At 45.5% G+C, this 25,085-nt stretch overlaps 2 protein-coding genes across 2 annotated transcripts; one reads left to right on the top strand and one right to left on the bottom strand.

Annotated features, from left to right (window-relative positions):
• Positions 1–1,518: 1,518 nt before the first annotated feature.
• On the top strand, positions 1,519–15,410 carry katna1 (katanin p60 (ATPase containing) subunit A 1). Its single transcript, XM_080024143.1, has 11 exons — positions 1,519–1,655; positions 3,467–3,629; positions 3,736–3,878; positions 5,561–5,753; positions 5,843–5,958; positions 6,051–6,156; positions 7,636–7,794; positions 7,878–8,004; positions 11,128–11,262; positions 11,507–11,633; positions 14,924–15,410. The coding sequence occupies exons 2-11, from the start codon at positions 3,468–3,470 to the stop codon at positions 15,120–15,122; spliced, it is 1,467 nt and encodes a 488-aa protein (XP_079880269.1). The 5' UTR covers positions 1,519–1,655; position 3,467; the 3' UTR covers positions 15,123–15,410.
• Positions 15,411–15,678: 268 nt separating this feature from the next.
• Positions 15,679–25,066, bottom strand: ginm1 (glycoprotein integral membrane 1). Its single transcript, XM_080024144.1, has 8 exons — positions 24,925–25,066; positions 24,757–24,828; positions 24,265–24,364; positions 21,450–21,604; positions 21,006–21,165; positions 19,758–19,984; positions 19,115–19,278; positions 15,679–18,007 (listed from the first exon to the last, which is right to left on the bottom strand). Exons 1-8 carry the CDS (start codon positions 25,006–25,008, stop codon positions 17,887–17,889), a joined length of 1,083 nt encoding a protein of 360 aa, XP_079880270.1. The 5' UTR covers positions 25,009–25,066; the 3' UTR covers positions 15,679–17,886.
• Positions 25,067–25,085: the final 19 nt, after the last annotated feature.

The raw sequence follows: 25,085 nt of genomic DNA, 5'->3' as shown, positions 1-25,085 counted from the left end.
AAATGTCTGTCTGTCTGTCTGATTGTCTTTTTGTTTTTGTCTGTTAGTCTGTCTTTGTCTTTTTATCTGTTAGTTGGTCTGTCTCTTTGTCTGTTAGTCTATCTGTCTTTTTGTTTGTTAGTCGGTCTGTTTGTCTTTTTGTCCGTCTGTTAGTCTGTCTGTCTTGTTGTCTGTTAGTCTGTCTGTTAGTCTGTCTGTCTTGTTGTCTGTTAGTCTGTCTGTTAGTCTGTCTGTCTTGTTGTCTGTTAGTCTGTCTGTCTTGTTGTCTGTTAGTCTGTCTGTTAGTCTGTCTGTCTTGTTGTCTGTTAGTCTGTTAATCTGTCTTTTTATCTTTTAGTCTGTCTGTTTGTATTTTTATATGCACGGTGGCGCAGTGCATTGCACTGCTGCCTCACAGCAAGAAGGTCCTGGGTTCGATTCCCGCCTGGGGCGCTGTTGGCACCGTGCTCTGGTGGGTTATCTCCCAAACAGGAGCCTTTCTGGGTGGAGTTTGCATGTTCTCCCCGTGCTCACATGGGGTTTCCTCCACCTCACGTCAGTAAGGACCCCCCACCCAAAACATGCACCATCATGGTCTGACCAGCGATGGACACTTATCACCTGGTCCCCGGGCGCGTCCACGTACGCTGCCCACTGCTCATCCTGGCTTGTCCTTCCTCCGGGGCCACAGCCAGGATGGTTCAATGCAGAGGATCCATTTCACCGGCCACCATCAAAGCATGTGTGGTGTGTTGCGTGATAAATAAAGACTGTTTCTTTCTGTCTGTCTGTTTGTCTGTTGTCTGTTTCAATCAATTCATATTGGTAATGGTGCAATTCTTTCTAGATAAATGTTATTATGAATACTCTCTTTTCAAATCGTGTTTTTTACGTAGATATTACTGCAATTATTATTATTTGATGTATTTTTATATTTATTAGCTTTATATTTATTATTTGATGTATTTTTATAAATACATCAAATAATAATATGTATTTATGAATCATTCTAAAATGATTCATAAATAGTTTCAAACCAATGAATTAGAAAAACATTTGACATCTGAATCATTACAATCACTTTGAACATAATTCGGCAGGTCTCATATTTCCACTCAACACCGTCGTGCCAAAAAGTGATGGTCCGACAAAAGGTGATGGCAGCTCCTTCCTTGTGACTCAAAGGTTGTTTCTGCCTCAACACGACTTGATTTCACTCTTGGTGTTTGTATCACACATTATAACCATTTTAAATACATTTAAATGGCCAATTTAGCTCATCAAATGCAGTTTTGCACTTGTCAAAAAGTGATTGCAGCTCCTACCTTGTGACGGAAAGGTTGTTTGTGACTCAAAAGGACTTGGTTTCATCCAAGGGGGTTGTATGACACATAATAAATGACATATATTACATATTAATATCACATATGTGATATATATGACATACTAGCCCGGCCCACTGGACGGAAATCACCTTTTGGCGGACGTTCACTTCTTGGCACGACACCGGAAGTGGTCACCGCTCCCGGGGCAGAGGAGCCGCTTCCACTCGAAGCTCCGACGGAACTTTCACTTTTTAAAGCCACAAGATCCTTCACCTCGTCCGCCACGACGCCCCGGCCCAGCGGAGCCCAACGGAGCGGAGCCCAGCGGAACGGAGCCCAGCGGAGCGGAGGGTGAGTCGGGCGGCGCTGTGCGGGTGTGAACGCTGCCGCACGACGGGCTTCTCGGGAGCGGAGGATGCGGGAAGGACTTTGAAAGTTGTGTCGGTTGGGTTAAAAGTGACGGTGAACACCCAACTGTGGCACCGGGGCCGGTGTCTGTTGCCCCCCCCACCCGCACGGTGTCGGTTGTCTTGTTACGGTAAACGACCGTCCGAAAAAAAAAAAAAAGTCCGAAAATGTCTTTAAATCCGAGACGTTAGTCCCGAGGAGCCTCGGAACTGGGGCGACAGGGGCCCCAAAAAGTCTCCAAACAGTCTTTTCATTTGAACCCGAGCTCTTTTTAAAGTCATGAGTCTTAGAGTTATACATAATACATAATACATTACTATTTTAAACTTTGAAATCACTAGATCTATATAAATACATAACAGAAAAGGTTGTTTTTTTTATTATTATTATTATTATTATTATTTTTTTAATCATAATATACATATTATTAGGCCTTAAAAAAACGGGACGGTTTATTTTTCCATTGAAGTTCATCTTGGGCCCCCAGGACGAGACAGCCTGGCCGGTGGCCCCCAGAGGCCCCTGCTCTAGCAGTAGCCTGTTTGGTTCTGGTCAAAACGCCTCTGCTCAGTGTTAAACAGCTTGATTCAACACAACACTGTCTGCCGTAGTGGTTCTCAACAACGGGTCCATGGACCCCTGGGGGTCCTTTTGGAGGTTCCCGGTGGCCCCCGGCAAAATGAGCAATAGTTAAACTAGTCCAGGTTTGACAACCATAAGTACAGTGGTTTTTGAAATATACCTGGTTTTATGTGGTCAGTGTGGGAAAGACAATCCAGAAAACCACCAACGTTTTCCTGTTGTCACAAACAGTAAAGGTTTGACAAATAGCAAATGGTGTTTGAAATGCAATACAAGCTTCTTATACCGTTTACACACCAAAATTAAGCGGGTTTACCCAGGTTTTTTAAACCTGCTAAAAATAGGCGATTGACACCTTTCCCATTGCAGGAGAAACACAGTTTTGTTTTTTTTCCCTGTTGTCACAAAGACATGGAGGAGGCGGCGTGTCATGGTTCCAGTAGAGGAGACACAAATTTAAACTGCAAAACTTAAAAAAAAAAAAAAAAAAAAAAACAGTTTTTTGAGCCGTTCAAAAATTCTCTGATTGTTCATGAACGACCCGACAACAGCTGTGCGGGTGCGCACCCGCTCTTTGGCGCTGGGGAGCGGGGCCCGGGGCCCGGCTTGAGGCGGTGCTGGAGTGACTGAGTCCGGCGTGGAGCGTGGGGCTTCTCCGCGGTGCACGGTGCGATCCCCACACTCAACACATTTCATGGTCCCCCACATGCGGGCAAAAAAGTAAATGACTTTCGAACTTGATTTTGGATTCTAAAAGGGACACCAAATGATGGAATGATACACGGATATTATGCTGCAACGTCCGGAGCTTAAATGTGCGTTGCATCGCGCAGGTAAAGGGGCCAAAATGAGCAGGTACGACGGGTCGTACTTCAACAGAGCCCATCGGAGGTAGAGCCAATTTAAGAGAAAAAAAATAATAATAATAATAAAATAATAAATAAATAAATAAAAAGCCCATTTTACCTGATTACACTGATGACAATTGCCGATTGTTCACGGGTGTTTCCGGGTTTTTGGTGCAATGGGAAAGGGGTATTATTATAATGTAGTCCAGGTTTGAAAACAGTAAGTACTTGTTGATCTGGACCTGGTTTTAAAGCTTGATTGAGGGTCGAGGCCGACGTACAGAAAAGTGGTCGCACGTAAATGAAACTTTCCGTGGTCGGCAGGATGAATCTGCGGGAGATCAGCGAGAATGTGAAGCTGGCCCGGGAGTACGCGCTCCTGGGGAACTACAGCTCGGCCAGCGTCCTGTACCAGGGCGTCCTGCAGCAGATCAAGCAGCACGTGTACACGCTGCCTGACAGCAGCTTCCACCACCGCTGGCAGCAGGTCAGCGCCCGCCTCAAATTCTACAATGTTCTTAAATTCCACCGCTCCGTCATGCTCGTGTTAATCCTTTTTTTTTTTTTTTTTTTTTTTTAACGTATTCCTGCAGGTGTGGCAGGAGATCAGCGAGGAGAACAAACACGTCCAGGAGATCATGTCGACGCTGGAGAGCTTCCAGACGGACATCGCTGCCTCCAAACCCATTCACCATGACAACAGCAGGGAGATCAGCCCCACCCGAGTGGAGCGAAGGTACCAAGCAGACACATTTTATTCGAGGGTTGCACAAATCCTTTTATAAATTTTTTTTTGAGTGCTTACTTTTGGCTACCTGACTTTAAAGACCCTTTATCGATATTATTTTCAGTCATTTATTTATTTTTGAAACAAAATCTGATAGAATGTGAAACGCTGACTGGGTTTGAAAAATGTACAAAACTCAACTGAAACTAGTAACGGCGCTGTCTTTGAATATGAAAAATAAAACATGAATCAGGAAGTCAACGCGTCATTCTACATTTCTGGTTTGGGTTTTGGGTTTCTCGGCATCTTCATTTTGTATTGATTTAGCTTACCATTCGATATAGAATTTACTTCATTTATCACTCATGGCACTGACGTAAGTACTTAATATTGGCAGTCGTGAAGGCGTCGATAATCTGCACCGATTTAGAGTCGGTTCCAATGTCATTCCCCAACTCACCACCAGAGATAAAGCGTTCCTGGATCCGTTTATTTTTTACGACGGCAAGTCATGGAAACTGCAGCTTCACTTCAGAAGAATCAGCAACAATCCAAGAAAATACAACTCTGACCAAAACCACGCTTCCAGTCAGTGGTGAAAAGAGCAACTCGACGTGACAGGAGTGCAGCTTCAATTACTTAACAGTTTTGAAAACGAATCATGACACTGAAGAAGAATAAACAGACGACCGAGTCGGCAGAGATTATTCACAGACTGTAAAAAGTGTCATTACTGACGAGGAAGGAATTGATAAAGAATTTGATCGGTAATTACAATCCAAAATGGTGTCAGTCTGTTGGATCCCGGGCATATCCAGATTCCCAGGATGCACCTGGAGCCTGGGAAATCAATTGAGTATGAGCTGCAAAATATGATCACTCAGGAGGAAATTCCTCCCTTTGAAAACATTTAAAAATCCCTTTTTGAAAACTGTTGAAGGAAAAGTGTTTGTAGTAGTGGACGGTGTTAAATAAGCTTCTGTCTTTGAATGGTTTCCATGAGCCGCATGTCGGGTTGTTTTTATGGGAGCACTTCTAGCTTTTGTCGTCTTCTTGTCTGTCTTGAAGAAGGGGCATCGTATCACAGGGGAGCCCTACTGGCGGAACAAAGAAGGGAGGAATGAATAAAATAAAGATTTGCAGATGATGTAAGATGTTTGCTGGAGCATAGAGCCGGTGATCCCGTCACATGAGTGAGATTAGCGCCGTGGGTGCACGGTGCTGCCGTGTGCTCTTCTGTTCCCAGCCCTGTGAAGGCAAACCCAGCTTTATGAGGGATTAACTTCAACAAGTTCTGTGTTTAAAAAAAACCAAAAAAAAAAAACCCTGTTTCTACCCAATACTTACTCTGCCTTTACTAAATGTATAGTACTCCCCTGCAATATTTTAGTGAATAAGTGAGATGATTTCATAACCCCAACCCATTTCATTAAAATGTGTCTTGGAACGGTGTTAAAAGTATTCAATTTAATATCACAATATTTATAAATAGATAAGTCTGCCAGCCATAGTTCAAAGTTTTCAACTTGAGTTGTTTTCTTCCAGTTGGGGTTCTGAATTTAGAAGCAGCCATCTTGATATCCATCAATTATTATCAAAGAGTTATGATCAGAACAATGAATGTGATTTGAAGTGTCGTATTTGAAGTTGTTGGTGTTGACCGTGTCATCGTCTTCCTCCTCTCTTCACAGGTCGTCCCCCTGTGCGGTGCGGAGGCCTGCCAACCCCTACAAGGACGGGAAACCCAGCAGCCGCCTGCGGGTGAACGTGCGGCAGCAGCCCAGGCACTCGCTGGCCGGAGGAGGCGGCGAGGAGCGAGGGAAAGCAGCCAAGGGCCGCGAGAGGAAGGACAAGGAGCCTGCGGGGAAATCCAAGGATGACAAGGTGGGAGTTCTGCTGCTCCAGGGGGACGTTTTGGGCGAAGATGTCCTGTTGCGGTGTGTGGAGTGTCACCCTGCTGCTGTTTGTCCCAGAACAAAGCTGACGTTCAGGAGAAGGAGCTGAAGAAGTTTGAGGGCTCGGGATACGACAAAGACCTGGTGGAGTCTCTGGAGCGAGACATAATTTCCCAACAGCCCAACGTCAAGTGGTGCGTGGCGGCCGCCATTTTGAACGCTCCGCTGTCATGGGAACGAGCCGCTATCGAATTCTGATCCTGTGTCTGACGGGTTCTCTCTGCAGGGAAGACATCGCAGACTTGGAAGAAGCCAAGAAGCTCTTGAAGGAAGCCGTCGTGTTGCCCATGTGGATTCCCGACTTTTTCCAAGGCATTCGGAGACCCTGGAAGGTACTGAACACGACGACACAGGACAGCGGTACAGTGGGTTCGGCGTGTATCACGGTTTTGGGGCCACGGGAACAGTACAGTTTCGGTATCTTTGTCTTTAAAAAAACTAATTTTTAAAGGTCTTAAAAAATGTTTTGGAATAAAACATAAATAAAGCCAATACTATAGTTAGTTATTTTTGTATAGAACGGGTATAAACAGTATATTGAACAAATAAACAGTAATAGGGGAGCAACAGATCACAAAAGTCACGGTTCGGATCGTGTCACGGTTTTGAGTCAAGGATCAAATAATTGTGTTCAGATCAGCAAAACAAAGAAAAGAAAGTGAGATAAATATAACTTTGCTTTCCATTTATTCTAAACACTTAGAGGAACTTTTGCCCATGGTCTTAAATGAAAACAACATACAAGATGTCCAATGTTTATCTAAAATATTTAATACTCAGTTGTTAAATTGAAGTGCAGTATGAGGCATGATACATTTACATTTACATTTAGTCATTTAGCAGACACTTTTATCCAAAGCGACTTACAAGGGAGAATAACATTCAAGCTACATTGCGACAGAGACATCAGTGTAACAATAAATACTGCAAGGTGGTGCTAAGTAATTGTAGGTTAGGACAGGAGGTACTCACTGAAGAGCTGGGTCTTCAAGTGCTTCTTAAAGACAGAGAGGGAGGTCCCCGCTCTGGTCATTTTTGGCAGCTCGTTCCACCAACGTGGAACTACAAATGAGAATAGCCTGGATTGCCGTGGCTGTATGGCCGGCAGAGCCAGGCCACGCTCATTTGACGAGCGCAGCATCCGGGGGGCAACATGTGCTCTTACAAGAGCATTTAAGTAGGCGGGAGCATTCCCATCAATCACTCTGTAGGCCAGCATCAGAGACTTGACTTGATGCGAGCGGCTACAGGTAACCAAGCGGCTACAGGTAACCAGTGGAGCTCGATGAGCAGCGGAGTGACATGTGCCCTCTTTGGCTGGTTGAACACCAGTCGCGCCGCCGCATTTCGATACCTTATTCCTTTAAAAATGATGGTGACTGAAAACAATATGATTAGATCAGACCCCATTAACTGTAACTTTTATACCCAGTAACCTACATTTATAACAAACTAAATGTAATCACTATTGGTTCAGAATTACCGGGTTACAGTCATTTCAGAGAAGTCGGCGTCTCTCAGTACATGATTCGTTTCAAACATATGTATTTTTTCAGCCCTAACCCGAGTCTTGATTTGTAAAGGAAACACTTGTTTCTCAATAAGATCATTGAGTCCAGTCGCATGAGATCATTTTAATGATGTTATTCTTTTGTAGTGGAATAAATATTAACAAAATATTTCATAGTAAAAAGAAATGCTTGGGAGCCCTAACGGACCCCGTCACAGCGATGACGGGGTCCGTTAGGGCTCCCAAGCATTTCTTGTGCTTGGGAATCTGTTCGAGTGCTCTGTTTCCTGTTTCTCCTCAGGGGGTTTTGATGGTCGGACCCCCGGGGACCGGAAAGACCCTGCTGGCCAAGGCGGTGGCCACGGAGTGCCGCACCACCTTCTTCAACGTCTCCTCCTCCACACTCACCTCCAAGTACAGGGGCGAGTCCGAGAAGCTGGTCCGCCTACTCTTCGAAATGGTAAAACTGCGGGTTGTCTGGGAAATGTAGGGTTAAAGAACCGGCTGAGCGTGTCATTTCCGGTGTTTGTATTTCCTGCGCAGGCGCGGTACTACGCCCCGACCACCATCTTCATCGACGAAATCGACTCCATGTGCAGTCGCAGAGGAACGTCGGAGGAGCACGAGGCGAGTCGGAGGGTGAAGGCTGAGCTGCTGGTGCAGATGGATGGTATGATCTGACGTCCAGACTTTATTTATTAATATTTTACAGAAAACATTTTACACAAGTTTAAGCAGTAATATAGACATGAATATTTTCCTGGTTTACCACAACTGAACTGAAAACGATTGTAGGCTGGATCATGATCATGACCGGATCAGCTTTTATTTATATTATATATATATATATATATATATATATATATATATATATATATATATACACACACATACAGTGGGGCAAAAGAGTATTTAGTCAGCCACCAATTGTGCAAGTTCTCCCACTTAAAAAGATGAGAGAGGCCTGTTATTTTCATCATAGGTTCACTTCGACTATGAGAGACAAAAAACATATGCTCACTTATGTTTATACAGTGTATATACATAAGTGAATAATTTTCAATGAATGCCTCTATTAAACTGTGTCGATATGGAGTGCTCAATTATGAATAAAGATAAAAATACTTTATTAATCCCCAAAGGGATGTGTATATACCTATGAAAGGACTACTGTACTGTATAAATATAACAAAATAGAATTGAACTGAGTTAAATGTGAAGTTAAAATGTGCTTGGGCATCAGAGGAGGAGTTTCCTCTCCTGGAACAGGGCGGAGTCATTGTAGCTGCTGCTGCGGTGCAGGAATGAGCTCCTGTACCGTCCTTCTTGAAGGAGCCTCTGGCTGAACACACTGTGTTGTGTGAGCAGCAGGTTGTGTGGGGGCTGTGCAGTGTTGTCATGACGCTGAGCAGCAGGTTGTGTGGGGGCTGTGCAGTGTTGTCATGACGCTGAGCAGCAGGTTGTGTAGCGGCTATGCAGTGTTGTCATGACGCTGAGCAGCAAGTTGTGTAGGGGCTGTGCAGTGTTGTCATGACGCTAAGCAGCAGGTTGTGTAGGGGCTGTGTAGTGTTAGTCAAGTCATGTCACACTTTATTTATAGAGCGCATTTCATACCAGGGCAACACAATGCACTTTACAAAGAAATACAAATACAAGAGAAAGAGAGAACATAGTTGTCAGCCGGTCATTACAAAAGAATGCCCCTGAAAAAACAGCAACAACAAAGACAACAATAAAAGCGACTTACAATGCACCTCCAGGCTCCCCTGTTGTTATTCTTCATCCCCTTACAAGGTAAACAGGGCCAAATGTGATCTGTTTCTTCCATGTTAGAATTGACATTGTAGAGAGGGAGAACATTTCTCTTCACATAAAGTTGGGGGGTTCCTGGGAAAACAGAGACAATGTGTGTTGTCATGATGCTGAGCAGCTTGTGCAACATCCTTCTCTCCACAAGCAGCTTGAGCTTAGAGTCCAGAGCGGCCCCCAGCACAGAGCCTCCTTCCTGATCACTTTGTTCAGTTTCTTGGAGTCTCTGGCTTTAATACTGAAGAAACAGTCTTTATTTATCACACACCACACTATAACACATGCTTGCACACACACACACGCACATGCTTTTTGATGGTGGCCGGTGAAATGGATTCTCTGCTTTTGACCCATCCTGGGTTGTCCTTCCTCCGGGGCCACAGCCAGGAGCAGTGGGCAGCGTACGTGGACGCGCCCGGGGACTAGGTGATAAGTGTCCATCGCTGGTCAGACCATGATGGGTGCATGTTTTGGGTGGAGGTCCTTACTGATGTGAGGTGGAGGAAACCCCATGTGAACACGGGGAGAACATGCAAACTCCACACAGAAAGGCTCCTGTTTGGGAGATAACCCACCGGAGCACGGTGCCAACAGCGCCCCAGGCGGGAATCAAACCCAGGACCTTCTTGCTGTGAGGCAGCAGTGCAATGCACTGCGCCACCGTGCCACACTGCTGCTGCCCCAACAAACGACTGCAAAGAAAACTGCAGGAGCCACAACAGACTGGTAGAAGATCTGCAACATGCTGCTGCAGACATGGAAGGAGCTGAGCTTCCTCAAGACGTACTACAGTCTGCTCTGTTCCTTACTGTAGAAGCCTCAGTGTTGCATTTCCAGTCCAGTCTGTTGTCCAGGTGAACGCCCAGGTACCTGTAACCCTCCACCACCTCCACCTCTTCCTCCAGGATGGAAACAGTGTTCGGCTTCGTCCCGGTTTTCTTGAAATCCACAACCATCTCCTTCTTCTTGGTCGCATTTTAGAAGAGGTGGTTGTTTCCACACCATGCTGGTGCACTCTCTCCAGCTGCCTCTTCACTTGACTACAGGAAACCGACAGGTGGGTGGCAGAGGGGGGCTCTTTTTTTTTGACGTGGGGGGAGGTGCTGATGGGACTGTATTGAAGTCCATGGTGGGGGTTGAGGGTTGAGGGCTGAGGCACAGTGTGAGTCTGTGGTCTTGATCATCGGGGGCTGTTATTGTGGAAACATGGCACTGTCCCGGTGGGGACAGTGTTATCCACACAGGAGTTGATGAACTGTCTTATACAGTCAGTCATCGAGTTGATGTCATCACCGCTGGACTCACAGAACGTCCCAGTCTGTGGCCTCAAAACACCCCTGAACTTGCTATGAATGCATTCGGGTGTTTTGTTTGTAGCCTGGCAGTGACTGAGCTGATGACGTCACACGCCGCATCGGCAACAGCTGATGGTGTGATGTAAACGGTAATAATGAAGGCGCATGTGCACTCCCTCGGCAGATAATATGGAGGAAAACTCACGGCTAACAGTTGGAGGAACGCTCCTTCACAGTAACATGTCCGGGATTACACCACCTGTTGTTCACAAACACAGAGATCCCCCTCCTTTCTTCTTACCGCTCCATCAGCCCGTACCGTCTGAAAGCCGGGGACGGTGGCATTAGCGTCTGGAATATGTTCCTGCAGCCACGTCTCGATGAAACGCATAAGACTGCATTCCCCGTATTTCCGCTGCGTCCTCGTCAGCGCTCCGAGCTCGTCCATCAGATCCATTGAGCCGCACAGTCTCTGTATCGTATGCGGTGTTTTGACGGAAACTAAAGCGCAATATCAACACAAGAAAATACAAAATAACACAAGACGCCGCCGCGTCAGGCTGCCACGAGCGCAGAATTAATATTCATAACAAATTCATCCGTGGGCTCCTTCTGGTGCATTAAAAACAATAAGCTCCCTGGTTTCTCTTTTTTTTTTTTTTTTTTTTCTCTTCACCGCTGGGTTTCAGGTGTGGGCGGAGCCTCGGAGAGCGAGGACCCGTCCAGGATGGTGATGGTGCTCGCCGCCACCAACTTCCCCTGGGACATCGACGAGGCCCTGAGACGGCGCCTGGAGAAGAGGATCTACATCCCGCTGCCCTCGGGTGACGCTCCTGTGCTTCAGGAAGCGGTTTCCACAACTTCATGAAAATCAATCCCTTGAGTTTCATGAAGGAACCTGAAAACCAGTTTCACCTGATGTAAAAGTACTGGATTGTAGTCGTTTGCATGTATTCATTTGATCTTAAAACGTCCAAATACAAAAGAAAACAAACAAACAATAAAGTAAAAACATGTTGAAGAAAAAAGTGAATAAATAAATTAAATGATAATAACCCCCGCTCCCAGCCACGGGTCGGGTGGAGCTGCTGAGGATCAACCTGAAGGAGCTGGATCTGGCCGGTGACGTAGATCTGGACAAGATCTCGGAGCAGATGGAGGGATACTCCGGAGCCGACATCACCAACGTGTGCAGGTCAGAACCCCTCAGAGGCCACGCCCTGAACGCCATCTGAAAGGAAGTTGTTATTTTTTGATTAAAACGAGAATAAAGTTCTGGAAAATCAATTCTGTCAAACTTAGTTTTAACCTCGAGAACCAGAGACGGAAAAGAAAATACAATAAAAAGAAAGAAAAACAAAATGAGATCAACATCCTCACAGTTTCAACTGCTCATTTAAAAAGACTATATATATATCTTTTATTTTATTTACATTATTCTATTCACTAACTGCTTTACGTTTTAGGAATCTGTTAGTTGCTAGGTAGGAATTTGGTTAGTTATTATGTTCAGTTTAGTAACTATTGTGCACAATCTCAGTTCACTGATATACACTACTCACAAAAAGTTTGGGATATTTGGCTTTTTGATGAAATTTATGGAAAATGTAAAAAGTTGACACTCCAGTGATATGATATGATAAAAGTAGAGCATTTAAGTAGAAGATACAATGGTGATTTCCTCATCTCAAACTATGTATTGAAACAAAAGCCAACAACTCAACATCCGAAAAGTCAGGCCGTACCTGACCCAATATGCCACTCAACTGCTGGTACAAACCTTGGTGATGTCCCGTCTCGACTACTGCAACGCCCTCTTAACAGGCTTGAGGCCTGTGCGGTGAAGCCACTTCAGATGATACAGAATGCGGCGGCGCGACTGGTGTTCAACCAGCCAAAGAGGGCACATGTCACTCCGCTGCTCATCGAGCTCCACTGGTTACCTGTAGCCGCTTGGTTACCTGTAGCCGCTTGGTTACCTGTAGCCGCTTGGTTACCTGTAGCCGCTTGGTTACCTGTAGCCGCTGGCATCAAGTTCAAGTCTCTGATGCTGGCCTACAGAGTGATTGCTGGGAATGCTCCCGCCTACTTAAATGCTCTTGTAAGAGCACATGTTGCCCCCCGGATGCTGCGCTCGTCAAATGAGCGTCGCCTGGCTCTGCCGGCCATACAGCCACGGCAATCCAGGCTATTCTCATTTGTAGTTCCACGTTGGTGGAACGAGCTGCCAAAAATGACCAGAGCAGGGACCTCCCTCTCTGTCTTTAAGAAGCACTTGAAGACCCAGCTCTTCAGTGAGTACCTCCTGTCCTAACCTACAATTACTTAGCACCACCTTGCAGTATTTATTGTTACACTAATGTTGTTGTTACACTAATCTCTGTCGCAATGTAGCTTGAATGTTATTCTCCCTTGTAAGTCGCTTTGGATAAAAGCGTCTGATAAATGACTAAATGTAAATGTAATGTAAATGTAACAATGTGTCAACGTCTCAATAACTTGTCATGTGCCCTTGAGCATCATTTACAGCTTGACAAGGACGTCTCAAGCTGTTCACAAGTCGACTTATTGTCTGCTGAGGCCTGGCCCCCCACTCTTCTTGAAGGGGGCCCTCAGGTCATTGAGGTTCTGGGGTACAGAGTTAGGAGCCTCTACACGGCCACTCAACTGATCCCATAGGTTTTCTATGGGATTCAGGTCTGGAGAAAGTGCAGGCCACTCCATTTGAGGTGCCCCAGTCTCCAGCAGCCGTTCCCTAATGATGCCACCTCCATGAGCTGGAGCATTGTTCTCCATGAAGATGAGATGAGGCCTGTGTTGTTCATGCAGGGGCACAATGACTGGATGAATGATGTCATTCAGGTAGTATGGGCTTGTCACTGTACCATTCACAAAGTGTAGGACAGTTCTGTATTGACTAGACACACCTGCCCACACTGTAACACCACCACCACCACCAAAGGCTCGTGTGGTGACAGCAGTGGCTGATGCGTAGCGCTCTCCTTGACGTCTCCATCATTTCTGCTCAACATGAATCCACTTTCATCAGAGAACAGCACTGAGGCCCTTGGTCTCTCTTCCAGCGTCAACGCTGCCTGGCCCCTGCAAGACCATGATGCCTGTGCCTGGTGGTGTGGTCAGGTGCACTTGCAGGTGGTCTAGCACGCAGACCACGCTGATGTCAATGGTTTTGAATGGTCTGACGTGACACTTGGTGCCTCTCACCTCCCTTAAATGTGCCTGGAGTTGAGTGGCATCATCCTGCGGTTGCGCAGGGCACTGTTCACAATGAAGCGCTCATCAGTGTGGGATGTGGCCAAAGGACGTCCACTTCTATGTCTTTCTGTGACTCTTCCAGTCTCTGTATCTCTGTTGCAAGCTGCTGATGACGCTCTGTGACACTCTAAGCTCAGTGGCCACTTCCCTCTGACAACGTCCTGTTTGAAGCCTCACCAGGCGAGGTGCTGTTGATCAGTTGTTGGGTGTGGTCTTGGTCTCATGATGTCAACATGTGAACAGCATGATGAAGAGGACTTTAAATACCAACTCTAATTGAACCAGGACATTTATTGGTGGATTCATGGATCAAACACCTGTTGTGAATTTTTCCGTTCAGCTCCTTGTTGGAGAAGTTCACCTGTAAAGGTTAAAGTGCATTTTACCTTCATCCTGAAGTTTTACCCAAAAGCCGAATATCCCTAACTTTTTGTGGGTAGTGTGTGTGTGTAACTTTTATTTCATTTATATTATTCTATTCACTAACTGCTTTACATTTTAGGAATCAGATAGTTTCAGTTAGTTGCTAGGTAGAAATTAGGTTAGATATTATGTTCAGTTTAACTATTGAGCATAATCTCATTTCACTGCATATGTATGAATGAATGTATGTATACGTATGAATGTATGTATGAATATATGTGTGAATGTATGAATGTATGCATGAATGTATGTATATGTATGTATATGTATGAATATATGTATGTATGAATGTATGTGTGTATATATATATATATATGTATGTATGAATGTATGTATATGTTTGCATGTATGTATGAATATATGTATGAATGTATGTATAAATATGTATGAAAGTACTGTATGTACAGTTTATGTGACAAATAAAGCACTTGGCTGAGTCATGACGGCACAATCATCTGAACCCAAATCATCCTGAATTAGTTTTAGAAAAGTTCCCAAAATCTTGTTCTCGATGTGCTGCCGTTTGGGTTTTGGAAGACTTGAATCGTCATTGTCGATGAGGTTTTTTTCCTTCCTGATTTTGGGGAATAACGAAAAGTTGAAAGAACGGAAGGAAGAAGGAAACCAACAGAAATAAATAAAAACACACTGCAGCGCTCGCACCGTCTCCTTCATGTGACGTCGGTTTTTAGGTGGGCGTAGCTAACTGCATGACAGGGATGACTCCGGCTGTAATTCTAAGTAAAAATGGAATGATGGGATGGACTTGCTGTTTGTCCCCCGCAGAGACGCCTCCCTCATGGCCATGCGGCGGCGGATCGAGGGCCTGACCCCAGAGGAGATCAGAAACATTTCCCGGGACGAGATGCACATGCCCACCACCATGGAGGACTTCGAGGCGGCGCTCAGGAAGGTCTCCAAGTCGGTGTCGGCCGCCGACCTGGAGAAGTACGACAAGTGGATCGAGGAGTTTGGCTCCTGCTGATCGCTCCCTCCCTCCGTTCTCTTCTTCCCACGTCGTGTTTTCTACGTCTTCGGTGTTGTACGCTCTCCATCTTGATTTACTTCAGGTACAGCCTTGGATGCCTGCTCTTCTTTCTCACTTCATCTCATGATGCAGAAAGAAAAACAACTGATGTCAACTGAGCTGTTTGTTTTTTTTTTTATGGTTTTTATTTATCATAATATAAATGTGGGGCTTTACGAGTACAAAATGTTGACAATCATAGAACGCTAACATATTGCAACGAATAAAGTATGTGATTAAAATGTTCATGGAGGTGTTCTTTATTTTATTATTGGTATTATCTAAATGCTATATTCCTTAGTAGTTATTTATCATATTTTGTTCTGATTATAAGCGCAAAAAGGACGTTCAAGGCTTTTCCTGAAGGGGAATGGTTGAAAAGCCCTCATAGTAACTGTGGAAGCTGAAACGTAAGCTGGATTTGGGGATCAGTTCTGTGCCTTCAAAATAAAAACTTTTTAATCTTATAGAACCAACTGCATAACCTAAATATGAAGAAGAAAAGACTGACTACTTCTGTGAGATCAGACTTTTATTTCCCTTCTGGTTTTTGATCCACGACAGACATTTCGGATGCAAATCGTTTATTTGGAATCCTGTTAAAGTGTTTTTTTTAGGACCATGCAGTCTCAACATGCAGCTGCTGCTGATGCATTAGACAAGTGTTATCTTCATATATTATTCAGTCGTGCATTCTTTGTCTCCTGTTTAGAAACACCAGCCTAAAGGGTAATAAAAAAAAAAACACATCGGCTAATAAGTATTCTGAAGCATTTACCAGTAGGCAAAATGTTTTCTCCGCATTTTTGGTTTATTTGGGGTTCCGATTCTTATAAACTTTATTAAAACAAATTGTGTTGCAGCTTTCACATTCACTCTTTTTCTGTCGATCGCTTGGAAAATGTTCTTTAAAATATTGAAATTCAACACGAAGCTATTGTCATTCTGTCTTTGATAGATTAGAATAATCAAAATGCCCTGAAGTTCATTGATTTGAAATCAGAAAGTGTCACAACATCCCACACTTTAGAACTTCTCACACTAAATCATTTAAAATCAACAAGCGTCTCAAAAAAGCTCAAATGTACAGAACATGAATAAAATGCTGATTATACGCCATTCATCTGACACAAAGCGACGTGTGAAAGCTTCTTGAAATGAATTCTCGCTTGAATTAATATTGGAAGCAAAAACACAAAGGTTCGTTCTGAACCGAAAACAGAATCATCAAGTCACATTAATTTGGACGCTGTGATCAAACATTCTGATCGGCGGTGGAAGAAGTGCTCACAGCTTTTACTCAAGTACAAATACTCTGACACAAAATGACTAGTAAAAGTCAAAGTACCACACATTGATATTTCTATGTAAGTAAAAGTTGAGTACTTATTGAGAGTACTTAAAGCATTAAAAGTAAGTATTTGTCATATCCAGCGTCCGAATATAAATATTGCTTTGAAAAGTGGTAAAGTTGAAAGTCTCCAAAAGTGAATATACTGATGTTAGTGCAGTACTCCTCCATGAAGGTGAATTAAATAAGAAGCGCTGAACTGCAATGAAGTCAGAGTAGAAAACGCCACTGAAGCTGCGAAATAAAAGCAAAGTCAAGGGCAAAGTCAATCGAGGTTTTAAAAACATGTCGCTGTGATGTAGAATAAAAAAATGAACAGAGTAAGTAAAGTATCACAGAACGGCTGCTCCAGGAAGGTCTGTTCAGCAGGGAATCATTCTGATCAAGCCCGACGGTTTGATTTGAATTGGCTTTCACTCAGTACTTGCTCCAAGATGAGGCCAACGCCGATCCTCCTGAACCTCATTTATACAACAAGTCTGGTCGTTCGCAACAGCTCTTATTAAAGTTTTGAATTTAAAAGGTTTGTGTTAGTGTTTGGTGTTAAATTCACCGTGTTGACGTTTGAATCTGAAGCCTTGACAGACGTGTGAAAGCTGCACATCTCTTCTCTCCGTCATAAAGTACTAATTGACGTCTGTTTTCGTAAGCGCTTCATGAATAAAGTTATTTTTTATAATTCACATTTGACTGTTCAACGTCAACATTTGTGCGAGGGACGTGGTGCAGCTTCATCTGGGGCAAATTTCCTAAATGAAAGTGGTAATCCATCAGATCGTCTGTGGTGATGGTTTACACGGCTGGACCCAGAATTCCAGTCAAAAAGTGCAACGTCCACCCCCCCACCCCATCCTGTTTGACATTTTTGGGAATGTTTGTCCATATCAACAGGTGACTACAGGCTACAAGCTCATCATTCACTGCGGCTGCCGTTCACCTCCTGTGCATGGCGGACCCCGCCACTGACAATGGAACCAGCTACAGAGGAGGAGCACATGCACAACACATACACTGAACGGCTGTTCCTCATGAAGTGCCAGCAAAACAAGGTACAAAATATGAGATTTTGCAAAATAATCTTAGGGATTTGACCACCTTCACGGCCGGTAAGTTAATGGGTCTTTAATCCTTTTGACGACCGGACACGTTTGAAGAAAACAAATCTGTATTTCTACCAGGAAGTAAAAAAAACAAAAACAAGGAGTTTCATCAAACTGAGGAAAAGTCGACTCCTCCTTCCAGCTCCAGAAACGGGTACGAACCCTGACGCTGAAACCTCCACCTCTGGTTAGCAGCTACACCCAAGGAGAAAAGATCTAAAGAACAAGCTGAGAGACAGACAGACAGATAGACAGACAGACAGTTGTGCATTCAAGGCCTCTTCTGTTCTCCTTCTTCTGCTGTTTCCTCCTCCTCCACGTGGAAGGCCTCCAGCAGGACCAGCTTCTCCTCGTCTGGCAGGAGGGTGACGTGGTTGAGGTGGAGAGAGATTCTGGAGCAGAAGAAAAAAGAAAAGTTGTGGATCAAATGAAAGCTGCAGGCGGCGGCGGCTCCTCCACCTGCAGGCGGCGGCGGCGGCTCCTCCACCTGCAGGCAGCGGCGGCGGCTCCTCCACCTGCAGGCGGCGGCGGCGGCTCCTCCACCTGCAGGCGGCGGCCGGACCCTGGAAGGAGCGTAAGAAGAGTGGACGAAAGCACGGAGCATGAAAATGACCCAAGTCACGTGAACGGTGCCTCTTTGAAAGTCAACGCGCTGCCGCGCCCACGGCGGCGGAAACAAAAGCTTTTAATGACTTTTAACGATGAAGGTGTTTTGTCGACACTCGTCAAGTTTGAAGTCGATCTGAAAAAATCATAACATGAAAATGACCAAAAAGTGACCAAAATGGCAGCTTTAATCCAACATGGCCGACTTCCTGTTGGGTTTCGGTCACGGCAGCGGTGTCGCTTTCTCCGGTCTCGTGGTGTTACACATGTGAACCGAATTTTGTGAGTTTTCGTGGAAAACAGTGACGAGGTTTGATTTTTTTGAACGCTTTCTAAGAGGCGTGGTCGGCCATGTTGCCACGCCCGTGCACGGAGCCACAGGATATGACACGACACCGGGGCTCAGGCGTTGGGCTAAGTTTGGTGAGTTGTGGAGTTTCTTAAGGCTCCAAAAAGGCTGAAGAAGAAAGAGAAGAACAAACGGAGCGGCAACACCAGGGCCCCGCCCTCATTTTGTGGCTCGTACCCTCATTTTAGCAAAGTGGGAAGGGGCCACGATGTGGGAAGGGGCCACGATGTGGGAAGGGGCCACGATGTGGGAAGGGGCCACGATGTGGGAAGGGGCCACGATGTGGGAAGGGGCCACGATGTGGGAAGGGGCCACGAGGGGGCGGAGTCACAGCTCCATGTTTCAAATGGAAAGATTGAAAAAAGCTGAGATGAAAGGAAAGACTAATAAAGTAAAAACAATAAAACGACAGAAAAATAAACAGGAAAAAAATGCCAATTTGTCGCTATTTTTTCAGTTTACTACGTAATAATAAAAATAAACCTCTTGAATCTTGAAAACTGACTCGGTTCTTTTTGGGGGGGTTGTTCTGGCCTCCACTCACTTGTGTTCGCACGTGGGGAAGAAGACGTCCAGGATCTTGACGATGACGGCGGAGCCCGCCACGCCGATCACCACCACCCACATGACCAGGAAGAAGACGGGCAGCGACTTGGAGCAGAAGAGCCGGAGACGCTCCCGGAGCTGCTCCACCAGGCGGCAGGCGGCCTGGGGGGGTTACCACGGCAACGGGGATAAACAACGGCTACAGCGTCACAGAGTGTGAAGGTCGACGATCTCGAATGCTTTTTAAATTACGGCTTTAGATCAATTTAAGACTAATTTTTAGAGAAGAAGATAAACAAAAATATAACCCAAAAAAACAATACAAATATCTGGTTTGTTTACATTTTTGGGGGACACCCTTTTTTTTTTTTTTTTTTTTTGCCCTCTTTCTTGCACGGCGATTCCTTTGTCATTAGTTCACCTCATTATTTGACACTTAGGCCACATCTAATATCAACATCCCACAGTGCAACATTATATGACAGAAAATAAGGAAAAGCATCATCAGTGTCAAAAAAATTCAAGAACTGAACACGACTTCAGGCCTTCGTGTTTTTTTGGGGTATTTCTACTTCCTCTGTCTTTTTAACGATCCAGGGTGAAGCGGTTGAAACGTCACCGTGCGAATGAAGCGGACTCACGGAGTACGACGACTGGGAGTCTCTGTTGGTCGCCTCCTTCTGGTCCGACCGCCTCAGATCTCCGTCAGCGTCGCCGTCTTCCTCCGCACCTGCGTCGTCCAGCAGGTGGGGGTCCATGCGGAGCGGGGTCTCCGGAAGCTTCCCTGGGGCCGCCACCTCCTCCTGGGTGGTCTCCGCCTGGCTGCCCGGGTACTGGCTGGTGGTCTGGGACAAAAGCTGATCCACGGCTGGGGGAAAACATACGTTGCTAATAGTCAGGTTTGCTTATCGTTCTCTTTTAGAGTCAAGTAAAACAACGTGGACCGTCTTGGTTTAACTTATAAAATGAAAATATCTATTTTAGACTGCAGAGTTAACTTATTCAGGAATTTAAAAATGCCTGTTTTGTTCACGATTAATTGTGATATGTTGCTTTGCACCTTACATGCTTATTAAAATGAATCCCATTACCCCCAGTGATTACGTACAATAAGCTCTAAAAATACTAAAATGTGAAAAGATTATGCATTCTAGCCACTTTGACATGCCTCCAAGGCCGGACTGTTCCGAAACAGGCTGTTTCAGTGTGTGAATCTTTGATTGCCAATGAGCAGCCAAGCCCCTAGTTCTGAGCCAATGGGGTTTGAGCTTTACATCCGGACTCCCTTTTATTTACTCCGCAAACTTTCCCTGAGTTCACCTTATCAGTCACTAAAATCTGTTTCTGAACAAACTTGAGACTAGAAATAATCAATCCAGTTTCTAAATCTTCATCATAGATCAACGAGGCCTCATTTAAAAGTTTGTTCCCACTTTGGTTGCCGATTCCGGCTTGTGGGAGACACGGACACCGTTTCATGGACATGTCGGAAAATAAAATAAAATAAAATAAATACATCTACAATAAAAACAGTTTTTATTGGTTTTGTTTGGAGAAACGCACAGCGGATGGGATGGAGCAGATGACCATATAAGGAAACCCGTGAGCAGATGACGTCAGCGCGTTCAGAGAGTAGAAAAAACCTTTGGAAACGGAGCGTTCAGAGTGTTTTGTTCACGGCATTTCCTTTGTTGTTAGTTTTCCTCATTATTTGACACTTTGGCCTCGTCTGACATCAACATCCCACAGTTTAACATCATATATATGATATAAAATATGGAAAAGGATAATAGCAAGTAACAAGTAACAAGTAAAGAAACTTGTTTGGTTAGAATTTTAAAAAAATATTTACCCTCTAACTCTTAAGATTATACCTCCATGTTCTGTACCTTTTTGGGGGTTTGTTGTATCAGCGACGACCACGTCGTGCTCCCGGGGCATCCTGAAGATTTCACTGTGTCCGATGGGATAGATGTTGGTGTACTGGGCCAGCTTCTGGTAGTTTGGACTCATCAGTATTTTCACCTCGCACATATCAGGCTGTTGGACCTGAACGGTTTGAAGGAAATATCATTATAGTGGAACATTTTTCAGGATCAAATGTTTAACTTGTTTTACTTATGAGCAATCAATGTAAAATGGACACTTACTCATGGTCCGAATTCACACAGTTGAAATAAAGTTAAATTCAAGCATATTTCCAGAACTTTCGTGGCATATTATCAAATATCTTCCAACACCACAAGAAAAAATTTGATTTTAATCATTTATTATGATTTCAATTTAAAGTTAAATTCAAGTATTTTAAGCACCTCCAGGCACCGGTGTTATACCTCTTTGTCATCCAGCTGGATCACCTCGCTGTAGACCTCCACGGCCACCACCTCCTCCGAGTCGCTGTACAGCCGGTTCTGACTCACCATCACCCTGGTTACCGTGGAAACCAGACCCCCGGACTCAAACTGACTGCTGCCATTGGTAGAGTCCACTGTGAACCACAGCAATAGAATGGATGGAAATGTCTGAGTATTAATCATTAACTTAACCACCCCACAGCAATTCATAGCATGCTATGATTGTAGAGTGGGTGAAAACCCAATTTTTATATGTTGTCTCATGGTGGCAATATATAATGGACGATTTATCCCACAATAATTCGAAAAGTGGTTGGAAAGTGGATAACCTGCTTGAAGAAAGAGTTATAATTATAATACCAGGTTAAAGGCTTTAATGTTTACGATAAGTTGTTTTACCACAAGGAACAACAATGTAAAAACCACTGACAAAAAGCAGTGTGGATGTCTAAGTAGATGGAAAGCTGTCTGCAGTGAAACCAGCACCGTCGCTCATCTCTCATGTCCATTATCTGTGACAGGGGACGTTAGAGACCGACACAAACGTCTAAAAGTCAAAATCAAATTGACGAACAACATCCTTCAACCACCTCCAATGACTGAACATCTCACTGATATCAGTCATTTAAAAAATCCCTTTTCCAGAATATACAAACTTTTATTAAAAAGAGATGGCACTTTATCTTTACCTACAATGGAATGAGAAAGAGAGCTTGCTGTTCTCACCGATATCAACCTGTGGAAGCTTATTTTTAACACCTTTCTTTTGACCCGCAACTCCAAAATGCAATTCATCCAATATAACATTCGGCACAGAGCTCATACCACAGAACACCACATGTTCAAAATGGTTTTTTTGGATAAAGACATTTGCTCTCACTCTTCCCTTGACACCAGAGATGACGACTTAGATGCCTTCTGGCTCTGCCCACCTATCCAAGCCTTCTGGACCAACATCACCAAGAAGCTGTCAACCCTTCTGTGTCGCAGCGTTCCAGTCTCCTCCTCTGTATGTCTCCTCAGTGACCTCTCCTCAGTTGAACCACCACTGAAACACCACCAACCCAATTGATCTCCTTAACAATTGCCAAGAAAATAATATTACTCAACTGGAAAAACAGAGATAATCTCACCACATCCCAATGCTAACATTTATTAATAGAATTTTGGAAAAACTTTTAGTTGGAAAAACTATTGGCAATATCCAAACACAAGGTTGATTCATTTAATGAAATAAAGGCTACTTTTATCACTGACATAACTGGTGTTTTGGGGCATGTGGGGGTCCTCCTGGTCTCACCGGGGCTCTGTGGTTGGGTGGGTGCCCGGGTAGCTCTGGGGACGTCCGCAGCCCCACGGGGGTGTTAGGGGGGCCGGGTGCTGGCGCCCGCTCTTATTCCTGAATTGAGCTGGCCTGTCTCCGGGGGTGGGGGGGGGGGTGCTCTGGGGAGTACCTGCAGCTGGCGTCCGTGTGTTGGTTTGAGGTGTGTTTTTGGCGGGGGATGCGGGTTGGGATCTTGGCCCCGTGGTCAGTGGGTCGGCACGCCGCTGGGTTCAGACCCCCGGTAACCCGCGGGCCTGAACCTGGCTGGGTGTGCTCGGCGCAGGGCTCACCATGTGGCCTCCTTTGGTAGGGGGCGGACTCCTGTCATCACACCGGACTGCCGGGGTACCTGTCCTCTGGCGCTCTTCGCTGGGGGGTCGGGCTGTGGGTGGTGGGGCCGTCTGCCGCCCTCTGTTCTGTGGTCCGCATGCTCAGCGGCCGGGGGCTGACCAGGGGCCTAACGGGGGTGCGGAGCTGCCCGGCATAGCCGAGGCGCAGGACGGGCCGCTCTGCGCCCGTGGCTGGTTGCTGAAGGTCGGGTGCCACCAGGTACGGGAGGCGGGCGTGCTAGGGCTCGGTCGGGTCCGGGGTGGGGTCCGTGTGGTCGCTCCTCGGCCTGCCGCGCCCCCGCGTCGATCTGGTGGCGCTTCGCCAACTCTCCCGGTGCCACAACTCATACTCAGTACATACACCACACAATAGGCCTCGGGCTTGCGGGACGGGTGGGGTGCGAGTTACGTGGGTGGGGATGTAGCGGGGGGCTGCGATCTGCCTGTCACACTCCTGCCCCAACGTGCTTCTTGTCCGTCCCGAAATTTTAACCAATCAACCAATTTTATCCTACTCTGAACAACACTCCACCAGACCAGGGTCTGCGGGGCAGGAGGGTGCGAGTGATTCGGGTTTGACTTGCCTGAAGGACTCGTTCCCCCAATTTTCACTGCAATTGCCAACAGCACACATTTAGCACTGGGGTTTTCCTGGGTGTCGCTGGTGGGTCGGCGTGGGGGCGTGGTTGACCGGGCGGCGGCCGGGTGGACCCCCTGCCGGTTGGGCTGGAGTCCTGATGGCTTGCACGTGGTGGTTTCAGGTGTGCTGTGACCTGGCGGGGCTGTGGAGAGTAACCCTAACCTCCCCCTTGGAGTAGTGATCAGTTGTTTATAGACCCAAACATGCTAAATAGTTCTTCAAAGATGGGGGTTGGTGGTGGTTCTCCATAACCAAAAGCTGTGCTCTGCTCGTTCCACAGCTCGTCACAGGACAGAGTTATTGCAGCAGTTGCTGATGATTGAAGAATGAATAAAGAGTTGAATTGCAGGTTGACAAGTTGAGCTCCACTTGCAACTAACTCTGTCCTAGATGCAATGAAACAAATACTCTGTTGTATGTGCAGCACGCTGACAGCACAGGTTAACAAAAATAATAATGATAATTTAAAAAAATGGAGACTGACACGAGGCTGGAACTCACAGATCAGCGCTGGGAAGTTGAACCTCGTCACCTCTGAAGGCTCCACAGGAACATCGTTGACCAGAACCTGCTCAGCATCCACCGAAATATTCAGATAAATCTATGAACAGAAGGAAACCAGCAACATTTGTTATGGAACGATGGATGGATGTAATAAATGACAGACAGACAGACAGACAGACACAGATAGATAGATAGACACAGATAGATAGATAGATAGATAGATAGATAGATAGATAGATAGACAGACAGACAGACAGACAGACAGACAGACAGACACAGATAGATAGACAGACAGACAGACAGACAGACAGACAGACAGACAGACACAGATAGATAGATAGATAGATAGATAGATAGATAGATAGATAGATAGATAGATAGATAGACTGACAGACAGACAGACACAGATAGATAGATAGATAGATAGATAGATAGATAGATAGATAGACAGACAGATAGACAGACAGACAGACATCTCCCACAGTTCACCTGCAGGCTGTTGAACTCCTTCAGTCCGGCCTCTCCGGTGGCTCCTGCCGTCACATTGATCACTATATTCTCCTGTGGGATGAACAACAATGACGGGTTGTTTTCCTCCGCTCGGGGTGTTTAACCTGGAACATTCTGCATTAAACCACCGGTTCCACTGTCGCTCACCGTGTTCTGCGGCTTGGACGAGGAATCCACACAACTTAACAAGGCGAACAGGAGAGGAACACCCAGCACGGACGGTGCCTTCATCTTCGATCAGCGCGACGACAGCTTGCGCTAACCCCGATGCTAACTGCTAACGGCTAACGCTCACAATACTCAACAGC

Source organism: Zeus faber (assembly GCF_960531495.2).
Source record: "Zeus faber genome assembly, chromosome: 2".
Lineage (NCBI taxonomy): Eukaryota > Metazoa > Chordata > Actinopteri > Zeiformes > Zeidae > Zeus > Zeus faber.
The sequence above is the reverse complement of the archived record's forward strand: the minus strand, read 5'-3'. Positions and strand labels throughout refer to the sequence as shown.

What these genes read in the sequence shown, in the direction of transcription:
- ginm1 (XM_080024144.1), bottom strand. Translation starts at nt 25,008, where the DNA reads ATGAAGGCACCGTCCGTGCTGGGTGTTCCTCTCCTGTTCGCCTTGTTA. An exon ending in CGTCCAAGCCGCAGAACACG is followed by an intron (nt 24,829 to 24,924) that starts GTGAGCGACAGT and finishes TTCATCCCACAG; the next exon opens with GAGAATATAGTGATCAATGT. An exon ending in CAACTTCCCAGCGCTGATCT is followed by an intron (nt 21,605 to 24,264) that starts GTGAGTTCCAGC and finishes TGTGGTTCACAG; the next exon opens with TGGACTCTACCAATGGCAGC.
- katna1 (XM_080024143.1), top strand. Translation starts at nt 3,468, where the DNA reads ATGAATCTGCGGGAGATCAGCGAGAATGTGAAGCTGGCCCGGGAGTAC. An exon ending in CCCACCCGAGTGGAGCGAAG is followed by an intron (nt 3,879 to 5,560) that starts GTACCAAGCAGA and finishes CTCTCTTCACAG; the next exon opens with GTCGTCCCCCTGTGCGGTGC. An exon ending in CTACATCCCGCTGCCCTCGG is followed by an intron (nt 11,263 to 11,506) that starts GTGACGCTCCTG and finishes CCCCGCTCCCAG; the next exon opens with CCACGGGTCGGGTGGAGCTG.